Consider the following 14,631-nt stretch of genomic DNA (forward strand, 5'->3'; position numbering starts at 1 on the left):
TTTTTCTAGATTCACCCTTCCTTAGCACTTACTATTTACTTAATTTTATTCATCTAAACACTGGTATAAGATATGACATGAAGAGATAACTTATTGTACAACATGTTTTTTTTTCTAAATAACTTAGAACACGTAAGATAAGACGGTCTTATCGACAATCCTACCTGCCCTAAGATGCTTTTCTCTCTTTGCTTTTTTTTTCCATGTAATAGGACAGTCCTTAAAAACCGGATAAGGTAAACCAAAAAAAATTCTTATTTTTGAGAGATCGGCAAACAAAAATGTAGCGCATGAGATGAGCCAATTTCAGCCAAAACTGAGGGCGGGAGCTCGGAATCGAGCGCGCATAAATGGCCACGTCCATGTCCAAACGGGGTGATAGATATTTCTTAAGGTTGCTACATTACATATAAATTACATCAACCACTAGTGGACGGAACATTTCATTTAGCACCCTTACATGTAGAATATTAAATAAGTATATATACTATGAATATATATATATATATATATCATGATAGGTTTAATAAAACAATATAAAGTCGTAGATGTTTGTAGATTTTCTATAAACTTGATCAAATTTTATTTTTTGATTTAGAATTTGAAAAAAAGTTTGAACTTCTTACATTTAGGAATGGAGTAAGCACTACATTAGCATTGTAAATTACATCAACCACTTCTTATTTCTTTTCGAGAATGACGAAGGGCCTTGACCCCCGACCCCCCCCCCCCCCCCCAAGCTCCTCTTCGGCATTTTCATGCCAAATAGTGTGGTCATTCTTTAGATCCACGCATCCAGCTTCAGATCCTAGATCCTTTTCGCGTGAGCTTCGGGCCGCGAAATACGAAAGGCCAAAGCCAGCCGCGCACCGGAAATTACATCGTATTTTTTTTAATTCCCGGCACGCGGCAATTAGTTTTGAATAGGCGGGCACACGGAAAACAAAGTGTATGCTTTTTTGCCGGAGGGAAACCACCGATTTTTGCGGCGAGCCCACGTGCAGCCTCTTTTTGCCGTGGGGCTTCGACACTCTTTGCCGAAGGCCGATGAGAGCAATTGCCGGAGGCTTTTTTGACCGCCCACGGCATATCAGTGGCTTTGCCGAAGCCTCTCCAAAAGCGCGTTGACTCTAGCTGCATACATTTTTCGGTAGAGCCTCCCCTGGGTACCACTGCGTCATGGACGTTGCAAGGCCTAGAAACTATATATAAAGGGCCATTCCTGCTTGCTGTTCATCCCAGCCCAAGCTATCCCCATGGAGCTAACCACAGCCCCTATCGTCTTCCTCTCTCTTATCTCACTGAGAATTCTCGTGTCCTTGCTTAGCCGCAAATCGGCATCAACTTACTCCAAGAGAAGGCGGCCTCCTGGACCAAGGTGCCTCCCGTTCATCGGAAGCCTCCACCACCTCCTGACGCCGCATCCCCAGGTCGCCCTCCGGGACCTGGCCAAGAAGCACGGCCCCGTGATGTACCTGCGTCTTGGCCAGGCTACTCGTGTCGTGCGCCAACGGGATCACCGGGAAGGCAACCTTCGGCGATGAGTGTGACGCCGAGCTCCAAGAGCAGTTCCTGTCCGCCGTCGCGGTGGCGCTCGAGTTCAGCGGGGGATTCTGCGTCGGGGACCTCTTCCCGTCCCTGTGGTTCATAGACAACCTCACTGGTCTGAAACACCGGTTCCGGCGAGCGCACCGGCAGCTCGATGCCGTCTTTGACGAGATCATATCAAAGTGCGAGAAGCGGCGAGAAGAGAAGAAGACGGCGACCGGAGCTCGAGAGGATGACCTTCTGAGCGTTATGCTTAGAATCAAGGACGAGGGGGAGCTTGAGTTCCCCATCGGCATGACAAACATCAAGGCAATCATACTAGTAAGTGGAACCCCAAAATGTTTTTACCAAGAATCACATAAGCAGAGCCTACTGTCAAATAACTTTTTTTAAGAAAAAGACAGTCGTACTGCTGCCGTTCGTTTATTAGTTAGACAACGACTTCACATAATTAATTAGTCAGAAAAATAAAAGCGAGTTTCACATAACGCATACTCATTTACTCAAATATTATGTGTCTCTATATTACACTGAATCTTATGTATTTTTTCTTCTTATTCCTGTTCACGTCAACTTCGGTAAGGATTTGTTCACTGCAGGGACGGATACGACATCATCCGCTGCCGAGTGGGCCATGACAGAGCTTATAAAAAACCCGAAGGTGATGGAGAAGGCCCAAGCAGAGGTGCAAACAACACTGGATAACAAGAGCCCAGAAAACCACGACGGGCTCTTAGGCGAGCTAACCTACACGAGGATGGTGATCAAGGAGACCCTGAGGCTGCATCCACCGGTGCCGCTCCTGCTCCCCCGCATCTGCAGGGAGACCTGCGATGTTGCCGGGTTGGAGGTCGCGGAGGGCTCCAGGGTCATGGTCAACGCTTGGGCTATAGGGAGGAGTCCTGAGTATTGGCTTGATGGCAGAGGAGTTCAGGCCTGAGAGGTTCAAGGATAGCACGGCAGACTACAACGGCACACAGTTCGAGTACCTGCCGTTCGGGAGCGGGCGGAGGATGTGCCCCGGCATGAATTTTGGGCTGGCCGGGTTGGAGCTCATCGTGGCACAGCTCCTCAACTACTTCGACTGGAGCCTCCTAGCGGGGATTCGGCCCGATGATCTTGACATGGACATGATCGTTGGTGCGACGGCCAGGAGAAAGAACCAGTTGTGCCTAGTAGCGTCGCCGTATAAGGTTCCGATGGAAATTCAAAGTTGATTGATGTGCATGTAATTGTTGTTGTTGGCGGTTAAGTTTTGTTTTATGAGTGTCATGTAATGGACAAATCAAAAGGTTTTAGTCCAAGTGCATTTTTGTTTTTGTTTGTTACTCCCTCCGTGCCGAAAAGATTGGCACAGCCGGTTATTTTGCAAAAACACCCCCACCTTTTGTTTGCATCATCCCACCCTCCATTTCCGGAAAATCCTCCGTACCAGCAAGGCAGCAACCCCTTCGTCTCCTCCACCTCTCTCTCGTCTCCTCCGCTCCCTCTCTCTCCCAGGCAACTCCGGCCCCTGCCCTCAACCTCCCTTTCGTCTCCTCCGTCTCCACCTCCAAGAGGGCCGGATCCGGCGGCGGCGCGGGATCTGGAGACGGTGAGGCCGAATCCGGGGGCGGCAAGGCCACCGCGCCATGGCCTTGGCTACATCGCTCTACCACCTCCTCGCCACGCCATGGTCTTCGCACCCCATCGCCGGCCGATCAACGTCACCAAGAAATCGCCATGCTGTTCCACCGCGCCATGGCCTCCGCATCCCACTGCGGCGGGCGCCTCCGGTCTGTGGTTTATGTTCCCTTCCGCAGGCGGATCCGGCCACAGATTTGGGATTTGATCTGGGATTTGGGATTTGGGATTTGGGATTGTGGATGCGTGTAATTGGAGATTGCAAGTGTAATTGTGATATTCCAAAAACTGTAGGACTTAATTGTAAATTTGTCTTCTGAATGAGGCTATGCCAATCTTTTCATCACAGAGGGAGTAACTTAGTGTCTCTTGATTGGAAAAAAAGTTGTTAACTTTGTACTACCTCACTCCAACAATAGAAGGGGTATTAGTTTTCTTTTGACCAATACTTTGATCACAAATTATTGTATTAACATATAACTAGTGGGGTGACCCGCGCATATTGCGCATGTAATGTTCTATGTTTTCATTCTCTAAGGAATTCATTCTTTATTCAATTTAGACCTATTGTATTTAGAACTGTTCATCGGTTTTTTTTGAAAAGTTTGTTTCTTTATATTTTTACCTATCAAAATATATAATTCTTTACTTGTTTTTGTTGATATATATCTTCGAAATGATAAGATTGAATGTTATGAATGCTTATATGAGCTTAAATTCATAACACAATATATTGTAGTTTAGTACTCATTACATGTTTTACTGAGAGAGTTTTATGTAGTCTCCATCATTGTAGCAAGGCGTTTCCTGTTTTATGCCTCGATCATCTCTGCTACCATAATCCAATGTTCCGCCACAGATATGACGACTACTCGGCTCGTCATGTAAAACGATATATGGCTGCTTCAATCTTGCCTCCTCCGTCATAGCTGCTCAGGCACGTCGGAGCATCTATAATTAGCTCTGGCCTCTGATTTTTCTTTGGGAAGAGCTTAAGTTTGACTTATGTTTACAGAGAAGGAGGAAAATATTTGGCCTGGCGCTTACCCCTCCGTATGAAGTAATTAAGGCTTGTGATGCTACGTGTCTACCTCCTGTAAGTTGATCATTGGCTTGTTGCTTAGTTCGTGTTGCGTTCAGTAGCAGTACATTACAATGATCCAATTTCCTACGGAAGGATCTATATATGTACCGTGGTTGGTTTACTTCAGATTGCATTACGTCCGCTGTCTACTTCGTCGCCAACACGCAGGCGCAAGCCATGTTCGTGCAGCAGGGCACCAAGATGATCCCGGCCGCGTCGCTTACCTCCGTTGAGACAGGGCTTGTCGTGGCCGTCGTCGCGCCAGCCTCGCCGTTCACACCGCTGCAGCTCATGGGGCTCGGCCACGCCATGGCGGCGGTGGCGGGCCGGCGCCGCGCCCCGCAGTCTGCGGATGGACGGGGAAGGGGATTCTACAACCATGGCCCATGGGCATCGCTTGGGCGCGTGGCTGGTGCCGCAGTATGTCGAGAGGGCGTTCTCGGACGCGTCTCGCTCTCGTGGCTGTGGTTCAGCTGCAGTTTTTGTCTTACGACCAGTCGCCGGAGACGATGAACGGCACGTCAAAACAGCTCAACGGCGTTCTAATTCCTGTCACTCTCGCTCGGGAACGTGATTAACTCGCAGCTAGTGACGCTGGTCGCTTCCGTCGCCGTGGCAAGGGGGGAGGACGGGCTGGATCACCGGGATTGGATGAGATTGATTATACCGAATTGGTTTGGTTATACAGTACCAATTGTTCTTTGTTATTCCGAATTGGTTTACATATCGAGATTGATTTTGTATGCAATATCGAGATTGGTTTATGTCGTGACAAATCCGGATTCTATGGGTTTGATTTATATAACTTTGAAACAATCCACACCGTAAAATTTCTGCTACTTTAATTAGATATTAGAAGATTATATGACATAAATTCATATCCATTATATTCCTAGTCAAGGATATTTGCTTATGCAACGCTTGAGTTTTCCATAATAAAAACAGCGATTCGTGGCAATTCTGTGATCTGCGGCAATCTTTTCGGCCATGCAAGTAATCGGGCCGTAGATATGTTTTCGCGGTTGGATCGATCGTGGCCAGATTCTATCCTATTCGGACGTCAGTTTTGGATGGAAACAACGAAATACTCCCGCCATGTCTTCTCCAAATTTGAAACCAAAATTTTCGCCTACAAATCCGGCTCCTCCTTGCTCTCTTCCGCACTCATTCCTTTCCTGCTTCTTCCAAGTTTCCAAGTTTGCGCAATGGTTCTTCCATTCGACTTAAACATTCCACCAGATGAGCAAGATGAAGCCCCCTTCCATGATGAGGTACGAGGGCACTCCAGCCATGAAGATGGAGCCGCTGGACAAAGCTTATTGCAACGTCGTCATCTCGGTTTAGCCGGCCGCGGGCACGCCATGATCAGTGCAGCCGGCATCACCAATATGCCGCTGGATCAACTCCGGCATCTCGGACGTGGACGGGTCACGAGTCGCAACACTGTGCACGGTGGCGGGCGCGGCGACGGTTCTTCGGCGTCGGCGGGACGCGGCCAAGCTGATTCGGCATCGCCTGGACGCGGCCGAGGGGCTGCGCCGTCTGCTGGACGCGGACGAGGGGCTCCGCCATCGCCTGGACGCGGACGAGGAGCTCCGCCGTCGGCAGGACGTGGCTACGGATCTTCGCCTTCGACTGATGACGGCTCAGGACACATCGGGCATGGTTTGTCGTCTTCAGATGGAGAAGACGACACCGGCAACATGAACGGTAGTATCGATCTAAGTAAGTTACACTTTCGAACATCACTTTGTACCAGAGAATTACTGTAGTGCTAGATTGAGTCGATTAAAATGACCAGCATAGCAGTAGATTGAGTAGTTTGGAGTATTTGAGTTCATCGAGTAGCTAGCATGAAATGCTGGTATGTTTATTTGAAGGTTAAGATATTGTCAGGGCATGAATATTGCTCTTGTACAGATGGTTGAATATTTCACCATTTTAGTTTAAGATTGATAGTTTCTGTTTAAAGTACTCTTATACAGAATTGATAGTTTCTGTTTTCAGTACTCTTATTGATTGCAGAAAATACTCATGAGTTTATTTGGCTGGAGTTAGGAGGAGGTGCGTGCAGAAGGAGGAGGCAGGGAGGCCGCGCGCATGAAGAATAGGCGAGGGGCCGCGCATGCGTGAGTTAGTTAATTAATCTCCTGGCTTTTCTGTTCCCGTGGGGAGTAACTGCTTGCTTCGTACGATGAGTTTTGCTGGCTTGGTACTCGTGTGAAGGAAAATCATCCCCGTATACTGGAAATTGGGAAAAAGAGAGAACGCCTGGTAAACTGAAATGGAGGGAGTAGCTTGTTTGGATCAACTTACCCCAAGAATTATGCAGCCACAAACAATAATAGTTTTCAATGCATGAAAAGTTGACTTGGTGATTTCCTCTCTTAATGAAATAATAGATAGGGTCTCAAAAGAAACAAAAGTGTAAGACAGGCTGTCAAAGAGTTCATTTCACCGTATCGCAAACATGTAAAATACATTTTTTCCGGCAGTAAAATACATCTCTAGTTCTAATCTTTATGACACGGAGGGAGTAGTTGCGATTGGTCCGGGTCAAGGTCTTCTGTTCACATTAAAGCTGCCTTTAGGCTCCGCTTATTTCCTTGTTTTCACATTAGAGTAGCCTATATATAGCAGCCAGCGGTAGCTCTTGCTCCGTTTGTGTTTTTGTTTTTCTGAATTCTGAACATGCATGAAGCAGCTTTTGCTGCCACGGCAAGGCACGATTCATATCCGAGAGAGCGAGAGAGTAGTGTGCCCACGGGCTTTTGATCAACGGGAGGGCGAGGCCCGCCACCACTAATTACGGCATTGTTCGCCCCCCGCGCGTTTTCCCTTGTTCTTCTCGATAAGGAAAAAAATTAGTCTACAAAGCAGGTTCTCTGCTCGATCCGAGCTACAATGAACTCAGACCGCGGATATGTCGTCGTCCTCTTCGCCACCTGCCCCGTGCAGCGAGCCGTACAACCAAAGCACCACCCCCCGAGGAATCGGAGGATGGGAGGCCGCCTGCCTCGTCCTCATCGTCCTATGCTTTTGTAGCATTTGCTTCTTGGTCTTCGTATGGAGGCTGTGGAGGCCGGCGGAGCCGCCCCACCCCGTAATGTGCTTCTGCTGGGGATTTTTCTGGGTGGAGACATAACCTCCCGCGGAGCGCCTTCTTCTCAACGGAGCGGAACAACGGAGCAGAAGCAGAGATTTGACTTTAGGGGGGCGAGTTGGGATTAAGAGGGAGAAATTAGAGTCTCCACGTATTTTAAAGTGATTTTTAATGAACAGATTAGTAAGTATTGCTGCTGCTTATGCGGATTAAAGTCCGCCCCCCCCCCCCCCCGCCCCCCTCCCGATCCGTATTTCTGCTACTTATGCGGATTAAAGGGTGTAGAAAACTTGCCCCCCTTTTAGTACTGAATCTTATGTACTCTGTATTTCTTTTTTCTGATTCCTGTTCACATCAACTTTCGTTAAGGATTTGTTCACCGCGGGGACAAATACGACATCATCCGCTGCCGAGTGGGCCATGATAGAGCTTATAAAAAACCCGAAGGTGATGGCGAAGGCCCAAGCAGAGGTGCGAACAACACTGGATGATAAGAGCCCAGAGGACCACGAGGGGCTCCTAGGAGAGCTACCCTACACGAGGACCCTGATCAAGGAGACCCTGAGGCTGCATCCACCGGTGCCGCTCCTGCTCCCCCACGTATTAGCTTTCTTTTGACCAATGCTTTGACCACAAATTACTATATTGTAATATATAATTATATGACATAGATTCATATGCATTATATTGCTACTCAAGGATATTTGCTTATGGTTATGATTTTGATCACATTAGTCACATATTCATGAAGTAATTTATGGTCAAAGGCTTGGTTAACCGAACCCTAATATGTCCCCTATTGTTGGACGGAGGGAGTAACAGTTCTGCATCGTATCCACAACTAATGGGAGGGAAAGATATTGCATCTATGAAATTAAGGATAACAAAAGGGAGCCACTTGTGAGCAATCCAATCATATATACTCCCTCCGTCCAACAAAGGATGTCTCAAGTTTTTCAAAAATTTGAATGTATCTAGACATGACTTAGTGTATAGATACATTCAAATTTAATCAAAGTTGAGACTTGAGACATCCTTTGTTGGACGGAAGAGTATCAATTATCAAACACGTCAGCCGTCCTATGTCGTTGTTGGAATTTCTGGTTGTCCGATTCGACTCCGATTCCTGTCTGTCCTCGGGGCCGCTCCTTCGGAAGGTTGGCATGGTGTTGCCTGGTTGATCAGGCTGAGATAAATGTCTGTAAAGCCTTGGAGGCATCAACCGCCGGAACTCCCCCGGGCTCATCCAACAACCAGCAACCCCTCATAACCTCATTGAAGATAATATGGTACTACCTCAGACCTTAGTGGCTGTCTCATATTAAGTGTTCCAACTTTATCTTGATACACATTCATCTAGGCGCGTATGGAACGGAGGGAGTACATTATATTACTAGATGCTTTCCCTTTGGTTCTAAATTAATACCTGTATGTTTGAAGTTGTTGTAAGTCAAACTTTACCAACTTTGATCATCTTTGTAGGAGAAATACGAACATATCCAACACCAAACTAGTATCACTGAGACTATTAGTATTAATTATATTTTCATATTGGATTTGTTTGATCCTACAAGTTGGGAGATGCCTCGGAGCTGAATGTTGGGAGATGCTTCGGAGCTGAATGTTGTCGTCTATAGCGCTTGTTGGGACGAACCATTTTCCGCTAGTTTGGACGAAGGACAAGTCTCTGTTTGCCAAGAGAAAAGATAGGGAGAAGATAATGTAGTTATGTTGGACAGAACGTACATCCGTGTCTATATTATTCATTTTTGCCGGTGGACTTGATTCGTTGGGCACCACATTGACTAGGACAGCACAACCCGCAACATAGTTTAGTTCCTGTATAAATATAATCCAGGTAAGGTGCTTAGAGTAACATAGTTGGCATGCCATCTCTATCTCATTTTTTAGCAAAGGCAGACTTGTCTTTCATGCAAACTAGCGGACAACACTTCAAGATGTCACAGCAAGCTTCATACACGACACATCTCTCTCTCACACACGCGCGCGCGCACACGCACACGCACACACACAGAAATCTGATTTGATGGTTGTCCGTTCACTTTGTTGGGACTAATCCATAAATTGCTAAAATATCAACGTAATTATTCACGCATTCGATATGGTGGATGTACAGAGTGTTAGAAATGCAACGCAAGAGCATCTTCACTTGTCCCCCATTTCATCCGGCGCATGGCCATATGGGGAGGCGCCGGCGCAACAATTTGTTTGGGTGGAACCGACACCCAGCCGCACCCCAAACATCGTTTCCCAAATTTAGTTTGTCTCACTGATAATGGTGGCTCGTGCTGCTTTTCAGCTTCAGCCAGCGTCCCTGCTAGCCCTCCTGTGAGAAGGGAGTTGATTGGTTGCGCCGGCTAAATTGATGCGTCAGGCCGGCTACTTTTTTGTTTTTTTGGGTGTGGGTGGGGGGGGAGGGGGGACTAGGTCAGTATTTTGACGCCGACGGCCCCATAACCCGTTTGGGGGGCCTTTAGGGGACGTGGCTGGAGATGCTCTAACTGACCTAACATTGTTGGGATTGATGTGTGTTTTGAAATAATCATCATTCAGCAAAAAATCAGAAATATAAAGACAAAAACACATTTATGCACTTACACAAATTTTCGTAAATCTCACAGGAACGCACGTGCATTTAGCTAGAAAATATGATACGATTCACACCACCATATCAGCACGCGGACTGTGAATTGCGAAACGATAAGACCGAACTAGTATAAAACTTACAACTCGGCCATATCTGCCGACTTGTTTCTAGAATGATGTGATTTGGCTCCCCGAGAGCGCTATCACCCATTAGAGACAACAAAACATACCAGTCTCCCTAGCCCTCTCAGGCCTCTCTCCCCCCGCACCAAATTTGGTCGTCCAATCAATCTCTCAGGCAAATCCTTGCCGCTGCTCGTGCCCGGGACTCGTACCACTAGCTGGGCTGCTGCTCCGCCAGAAAAAAGAAAACCGAAGACGTCTGGTTAACGGGGCCGGCTTGCAGCCCACGAAGCCGTACGGTTTGTAGTGCACGAGAGGAAAAAAAAAATCCTACGACGCGGCTCCCTCCCAAGCGAGTCGGCGCCCCTTTGCCTCCCGAGCGTGGCAGCGATCCTGTCCCTCCCGAGCATGGCGGCGACCCTGTCCACCCTGAGTTTGAGACATGGTTTTTGCAACGCTTAGGAAATTGTGTGTGTTTTTTAGGAAGGGAACCATTGTAGAAATCTCAAAGGAATACTCTTATTACAGTATTTTCCGCTAGCGCAGAGAACATTTATACAATGGATTTAGCACTTGCAATGAAATGCAGTTCCGTCGAGCCATTTAAACTTTAACTCAAATTAGCATCCAGACCCTCTCCAAATATCCAAGCTCAGCTGTTTTATCAGAAAAAAAAAAGAGTTCTTGCTTCAAAATAAAAGATTTCTTGTGGGTCTTCTTTTCGTATTTATATGTAGCAGACTCAGCGGCAAGCAGAAGAATTTCGATACTGCAACTGGGGCTGATGTGAAATACTCCTGATTATCTCCAGATATTCTTCCCTTTCTCAATCTGCTCTGTGCTGAAAGCAGTCAAGCTTGATCAGACAGAATCCAGCTTTCCTACTGCTCAATTAATAACTAACAGAGATTCCTGAGGTTAGCGTGAACATGAAGTTAGCGCCTAGTGTATTACTCCCTCCGTCCCATTTAATGACTCAAATTTGTCTAAATATGAATTTATCTATGTCTAAAAAGCGTGTAGATACATGTAATAGAAGTCACTTAATATGAGACTTAATATGAGACGGAGAGAGTACATAATAGCGAAAAGAGAAGGGATCACTTTGCACAGTATCAGTCTAGCTTACCATAATCAAAACAACACTAATCACTTAATCAGCTACTTACAAAATCTGCATTTATGTGTGGCCTAGAAACAAATGGAACATAGAATAATTCTTAACAACATGTTCGAAAAAATATCCGCTCATCGATCCATCTGCATTCTCTGCGTAATAATATGCCCTCATAACCTTGGGACCCCCAAACCCTAGCGCCCCGCGAGCCGCTCATGCGACTCACGGGGCGATACCCCCACCGCCATCCCAACCACCCTTTCTCCACCTCTTCTCTCCCTGCCGCCGCCGCAAGCCGGCTGGCCCTTCCATCTCCTCCTCTCACCCCATCGTCCTCTTCCCTCCCTACCCTCTTGCGCGTGGCGGCAGATGTCCGGCGACGAAGGCCAGACGCGTGGCGGCCCGATTCCAACGTGGAGATCTGGCTTGCGGTGGTGCTAACACGCGGTGCCTCACGCGGTGGCCCGTTTCAGGCGGCAGTGGCAGGCGCGCGGTGATTCACGCGGCTGCAGGTCCGATTCCAGCGGCAGTGACCCGCGGAGGCGCAGGCGCACGGTGCTGCTGCTTGTGATGCGCCGGTTGGGCCTGCAGTCTGCTCGCTAATGCTACTCGATCCTGCGAGAGCCGCTGCTGCTGGTGGCTGGTGCTACGTTGTCGGTTCGACAGTGCGCCTAGCGCGGCAGGGTGCTGCGGCTCTCCGACAGGTCGGCGGCGCTGGTGTGGTGGCTGCGGTTGGTGCTGTGTTGTCCTTGGTAGCTGGGCGGCAGGCCGCGCTTGCGAGGGTGTGGTTGGAGGTTGCGGGTGGTTCGGGAGATGGCTCAAGAGGCATGCTTGGTGCGTGTTGGCCGGCTTTCGCTGATCACACGTGGTTGGCCGGTGCCCGAAGGGTGGCGGGCATTGGTGCGTGGCTTGATGTGGTTGTCGCCGGTGCCGCGTCGCAGGTTGTGCGACGTGCGCCTTTGCGCCATCCGGCAGTACCTCGGGGCTTGCAGCGGGCGCTTCGTCAGGCTTTAGCTCGGGGTGTTGTCGTGTGCACTGCCTCCTAACTATAGACTGAGGGTCTAGGTTAGTCTGTGCACAGGCCGTTTGGGCCATGTGCCAACGCCTTCCGGGGATGGTATTATGGCCGATGCGTACGCCAAGTTGCGCGGCGTGTGGTGGCCTCTGAAGGCGGGACGGTTGGCCATCCAGGTTCTTGCACTAGTGCGGTTGTCGGCGTTGTTTAGACTTTGCCGTTGTTCCTTTGCGTTGCTTTTGTTACATTTGTTTTGCTCGTGGTGCTCCGGGTGAAAGCCTTGCCTGACCTCTGTCAGTGCCGACGACGGCGACGTTCTGGAGCGTCGTTTCCTCCTTGGTGGCGTCGTCGAGGAGCCCCGGCTAACCTCCATGCCCTGTGGTCCAATCCTTCGAGTGAAAACGCAGATTTGGCTTGCCAGATCGGACGACGGCGACGTTGGTGACGTTGTTCTTGGAGGATAACCGTTGGCTGGAGTGTGTTCCGGTGGCACACGCCTTGTTTTAGTGAGCAGGTTTTGGGCACACCGACATCGTGCAAGTGCACCACCTTGGATGACAAGGATAGTGGTTAGCTGGGGATCCCGTCCTGCTGCATCTTGGTCGCGTCGGTGCACTCGACGGGTGTCGACCGACGAAGCTGGGTATTTGTTGTGACCAACAGGGAAGCGGTGCGATATGGTGGCGCAATGTTCGGGACGAGCGTGGTGATCGGCGGGCCGAGGCTTCTGCAGTTGATGAGATGCCTCACGGGCTTGTCTTCGAGTTCTCCAAGGTCGGCAGGCCGCAGCGCCTTTCGCTATCTTGTATTTTTGTGTATTTGGCATTTAGGCCTGAGGTTGTTTGGTGGCGTTGGATGTAATGTTAGTCTAGCGATTGTTGGTCGTGTTCTTGTTTTGAGTGCTCGGTTGTGTTGGCCTGCTTGGCTTGTAAATACATTCTTTTCATTAATGCATCGAGACGCAAGCTTTGTGTTTTCTCGGAAAAAATATGCCCTCATGCAAGGGTGAACGCGCACCTGTCATAGCCTGCAGAGATCATTGCAGTAGATGCCATAAGAAATCGAAACAGAAATCAATCGAGGATCATGAGGAACAATCCAAGCATGGAGGAATGAAACAAAAACAAATGCATGCATGGAGGTGACTGGGCGTTTGAGGTTAAGTTGCTTTATATTAATTACTTGGGTCGCTGGTGACGATGGTGGCTTTGCCGCCGAAGTCGCAGGTGCATGCCGCCGGCGGCGCGCGTCATCTGCCAGTAGCTGTTGAAGGCGAAGGAGGCGTGGGCGAGCACGGTCGGGGGCTGGATGGGCCGGCACTCGGCCCCCGACCGGCATGCGTAGTCCTGGCCTCCTGGAGGATCGGGCGGCACCGTCGGCTTCGCCACGCACCACAAGGACTGCGCCGCCAGCGCCGTCAGCGGGGCCAGCGGCGGCGGGTAGATGATCGGCGGCATGAACCCTCCAGACCCCGATCCCGGACCGGACTGGTCATCGGGCGGGCTCGGCACCACCACGATCGGGCTCGACAGGGACGTCCCTGGCGTGTCGTGCCGAACTGCGGCGGGCCGGGGATTGGGCTCGGATTCAAGCCCGGGGTGCCGCTGCCGAACATGCTGCCAGACGTGGGCTGGGCTCCCGAAGGACGGCCGCAACTTAACTCATGTCGTTCGCTCAAAAAAAAAAACTTAACTCATGTCATATTGTAGTTGCAACTTAACTTGTTTCTTTTTTGACATGGTAATTTCTTTTCATTAGGCTATCGATTTTTCAACCATTACACGTGTTATGAAGTTTTGGCATGGTAAAGAACACAATCATATGATTGTTTAGCAACAACTCTACATATAGTTTTTAGTTTAGTTTATATGTCATAGGTCTGATTTGGTTTAAGAACAACAATCACGAATATTTTATGATTTTTCCTAAGCTTTTTTCTCGTTTCCCACGGTCAATGTCCAGCGCGTCCCGCTGTTCTGCGCAGTGTTCACAAAAAAAGAAGATGTGGGCTGACATAGAGACAGAACAGTTGACGTCGAAAGGCCAGTTGACTCTGCAGGAACTGGAGCCTGCTTTATGCCATCGCGCCTACGCGCTATTTGCACCCTAATTAACTAAAAAGGATGGAGTATTTAGTAAAGTCCAAAAAAATTAATTGAACGGAGACCGACATCCAAATTGATTTCCAGGAGGGTCAATGTTTGATGCGCCTTTTCGTGGATACATAATTTGAGACGTACCTAAACGTGGGCCTGGCGCCCAGCCACATGCAATTTTTTTTTAAGAAACCACATGCAATTTAAAGTTGCAAGTAGTATAGTATATGCACGTATACTCTACAGTGTACAAGAAAACACGGAAATACTTACCTTTGGATCGAGACGTCACTCTTTCTCATTCGGTTAAGTTTT

General features: G+C 48.7%; 1 protein-coding gene and 1 long non-coding RNA gene across 2 annotated transcripts; both read left to right on the forward strand.

Moving 5' to 3' along the window:
• The first annotated feature begins 1,186 nt into the window (after nt 1-1,186).
• LOC100834374 (cytochrome P450 99A2-like) lies at nt 1,187-3,617 on the forward strand. The gene is given in 4 exon segments (XM_024456360.1): nt 1,187-1,485; nt 1,487-1,869; nt 2,132-2,467; nt 2,469-3,617. Coding segments are annotated over 4 exon segments (1,245 nt in total). The 5' UTR covers nt 1,187-1,256; the 3' UTR covers nt 2,766-3,617.
• A 321-nt stretch (nt 3,618-3,938) lies between these two features.
• Nucleotides 3,939-7,340, forward strand: LOC112269508. Its single transcript, XR_002961366.1, has 2 exons — nt 3,939-5,980; nt 6,314-7,340. It is a non-coding gene; the product is annotated as an uncharacterized LOC112269508 (long non-coding RNA).
• Nucleotides 7,341-14,631: the final 7,291 nt, after the last annotated feature.

Source organism: Brachypodium distachyon, chromosome 5 (assembly GCF_000005505.3).
Source record: "Brachypodium distachyon strain Bd21 chromosome 5, Brachypodium_distachyon_v3.0, whole genome shotgun sequence".
Classification (NCBI taxonomy): Eukaryota; Viridiplantae; Streptophyta; class Magnoliopsida; order Poales; family Poaceae; genus Brachypodium; species Brachypodium distachyon.